Source organism: Lepisma saccharinum, chromosome 7 (genome assembly GCF_977018435.1).
Source record: "Lepisma saccharinum chromosome 7, izLepSacc3.1, whole genome shotgun sequence".
Lineage (NCBI taxonomy): Eukaryota > Metazoa > Arthropoda > Insecta > Zygentoma > Lepismatidae > Lepisma > Lepisma saccharinum.
The window spans coordinates 81,978,899-81,981,630 of record NC_139235.1 but is presented as its reverse complement, the minus strand read 5'-3'; the positions used below and the strand labels follow the sequence as shown (position 1 = coordinate 81,981,630).

The 2,732-nt window shown below is 41.1% G+C and overlaps 1 protein-coding gene across 1 annotated transcript; it reads left to right on the top strand.

Moving 5' to 3' along the window:
• The first annotated feature begins 1,452 nt into the window (after nt 1-1,452).
• On the top strand, nt 1,453-1,929 carry LOC145990531 (protein GVQW3-like). The gene has a single exon (XM_083126225.1). It carries the CDS (start codon nt 1,453-1,455, stop codon nt 1,927-1,929), a length of 477 nt encoding a protein of 158 aa, XP_082982351.1.
• The last annotated feature ends 803 nt before the right edge of the window (nt 1,930-2,732 follow it).

The following is a 2,732-nucleotide window of genomic DNA, read 5'->3' as shown; positions in this document are numbered from 1 at the left end:
TTTCTCGCTATGCGCGTGATTTCTTGGTCGCTTAAACAGCCACTAGTATTCAAGTCTGTAAGTGAACATACATCGTGAATAAAGAGTGCGCGTACATAAGAAAAACCAATATTCTCATGCATGATAAAATTCTGGTTACACCATTTGCTGAACAGATACATTTTTAACGCCTTTGCCTTTGAACAGTGAATACTTAATATCTTGTAGGTGTTGGAATTTTTTATAAGAAGACAGCACAAGCTTGAAATATTGAACACGGGAAGATCTAAGAATCCCCTGTTACATGTTTGACTATGAAGGTTCTAAAAATCTCCGGTTTTAGGGAACTCGATCAGAAAATGTGATTCAAATATCTACCGAACCAAGGTGGTGAAATACAGGTGAGCCAAGGACTGGTAATGAAGATGTATTGATTGATGAGCGATGACGTCATTTCGAGGTATACGAAATCATTGAACGCATCCACACAGAACAATACTGCAGGATTTTAACGTGCTAATTATAACGCCGTTACGAATATGTTTTTCTAGATTACTTGGACGCTATATTTAGAGCATCCAATTTTTGTTGAAAGGGATACATTTTAGTAATGTGAAGATTTAGAAATGTGAACACTTCTGGAACTATTTATTCCTAGGATTAAGTTTTAGAATATACGTAAAAGCAAAGTTCTGCTTAGTTCCTGTATTCTACGCTCATTGTTTCGCTTTAGTTACAATTCAGGATTACCAATTCATTGAACTTATTTTCTGTTACCGAATATCAAAATAATGAACATTTTGTGATGATACGTTTATGTGGATCATCATAAAAATTAGGCTAATAAGCCAGAATATAACCTCAATACGGTTTCCATATAGTTAACATTCAAAATTTTCACTTAGACAATTTTTTTTTTCTATTTATTAAGAGTTTCACAATTTGTTCTTGAACTTTGTCATGCGTGTATGTTGCTTCCTCGCTTTTCACTTTGGAGTAACTTTGTGCGCTGTGCCAACCCCCTGCCCCTAGAATGGAGGTAATGGCATTGAGAATGAGGAGATGGGGCAAGATCATTGCATGCACCTGGACCCCTAATGTTTTAGTTACCGCGCTGCTTGGATGGAACCGTTCCTGATCTTTTGTAAACAGAGCATGCATTTCCGTTTTGTTTAATGGCTTATCACAACAGAATGATGTGATTCATGGACTGGCGAAACCTCTCATGAAAATGAAAATTTCAAGTAAGGCAACAAAAGTCATCCATTCACTCTATGAGGTTATGGCATAAATGTCAGTATGTCATAAATACAAGGGGTGATCAACTGAAACCTGTTCGTTCCATGTATTATTGGTATAGTGTGTAGGAGGATATTGTTTGTCCAATAGTGTGTAATGGCTAATGTCCCTGTGTGTTGGGTGTAGGAATGTTGTTTATACGTGTTTCCGTTTTGCACGTATAACGAGTGAAAGATGGCGTTCAACATCCCCAATCCGTCCAAACAGGACCAGCGTGCTGTCATCCAGTTTCTGAGTGCCGAAGGTTGGCAACCAGCTGAAGTGTACCGGCGTATGAAAGACGTGTATGGTGATGCATGCGTGTCCAAAACAACAGTGGTGGACTGGGCAAGAATGTTTCGGAAGGGGCGTGAACAAACCACTGATTATCCCCGTCCTGGTCAAGCCCATGTTGTTGCCACAGGAGACATGTGTGAAAAGGTGAATGCGGCAATATCTGCAGATAGACGCATGAGTATTCGATCCATAGCGAACGAGTTAAACATGGGTTATGGTAGTGCTCACAAAATTGTGAAAGCTCTGGGTTATCATAAAGTGTGCGCGCAGTGGATACCCAAGGTATTGACGGAGGAGCAAAAGTTGGAGCATTGCGACACCCGCCCTACAGCCCTGACCTTTCACCTTGTGACTTTCACATCTTTGAGCCTCTAAAGAAGGCTTTGAAAGGTCAGAGATTTCAGTCTGACGCTGAAGTTCAGGATGCTGTGCGTGATTGGTTTGAGATTCAGCCTTCGCAATTTACATGGACGGCATTTGTAAGTTAGTGACACAGTGGGACAAGTGTCTCAACGCTCATGGTGACTTCTTCTGAACAATGTTTTTACTGAGCGCTAACCATAGACGCCTCTAGACAGCGTACCAGTTTCAGCTCGAAATAAAATTTATTTCACGAATTATGACCACTGAACGGGTTTCAGTTGATCCCCCCTTATACCATTTTTTTTAAAACATACTCATGAGATCTACTAACCTTGTCTATTGCCACGAAAATATCACTAGACCTACAGGCAAGGAACATCCGAGGATTGGGACAAGCAAACTAGGCTATATGAAGAAAGTAAGCAAGCAGCAAGATATACTATGGCTGAGATTGGGCGAGGGGGGGGGGGGGTGTTGGAGAGACAGTGCGGTGAAAAGAGAGGGATGGATATGTATAATATCCAAGAGGAATGATGGGACGGATCACCTGTTTGCATGTCCGGGAACGCGCGCCCTGTAGATCAAATGGTTGGATGGTTTGGAAAAGGAAGGAGCGCTCAAATTGGAGAAAGTGGGAATGTTTTTGGTGAAAGTGAGGCGAAGAAGAAGGAAGATAGACTGCAAGGAGGAGGAGTGGAGTGAATGATCTGCTGGGGGAGGGGAAAGAATGTGTACGTAGGGGACAAACTAAGAGACAGCATAAAGAAAAATTCAATGTAACAAAATATTGTAGAAGCCAAAATTACATACTATAT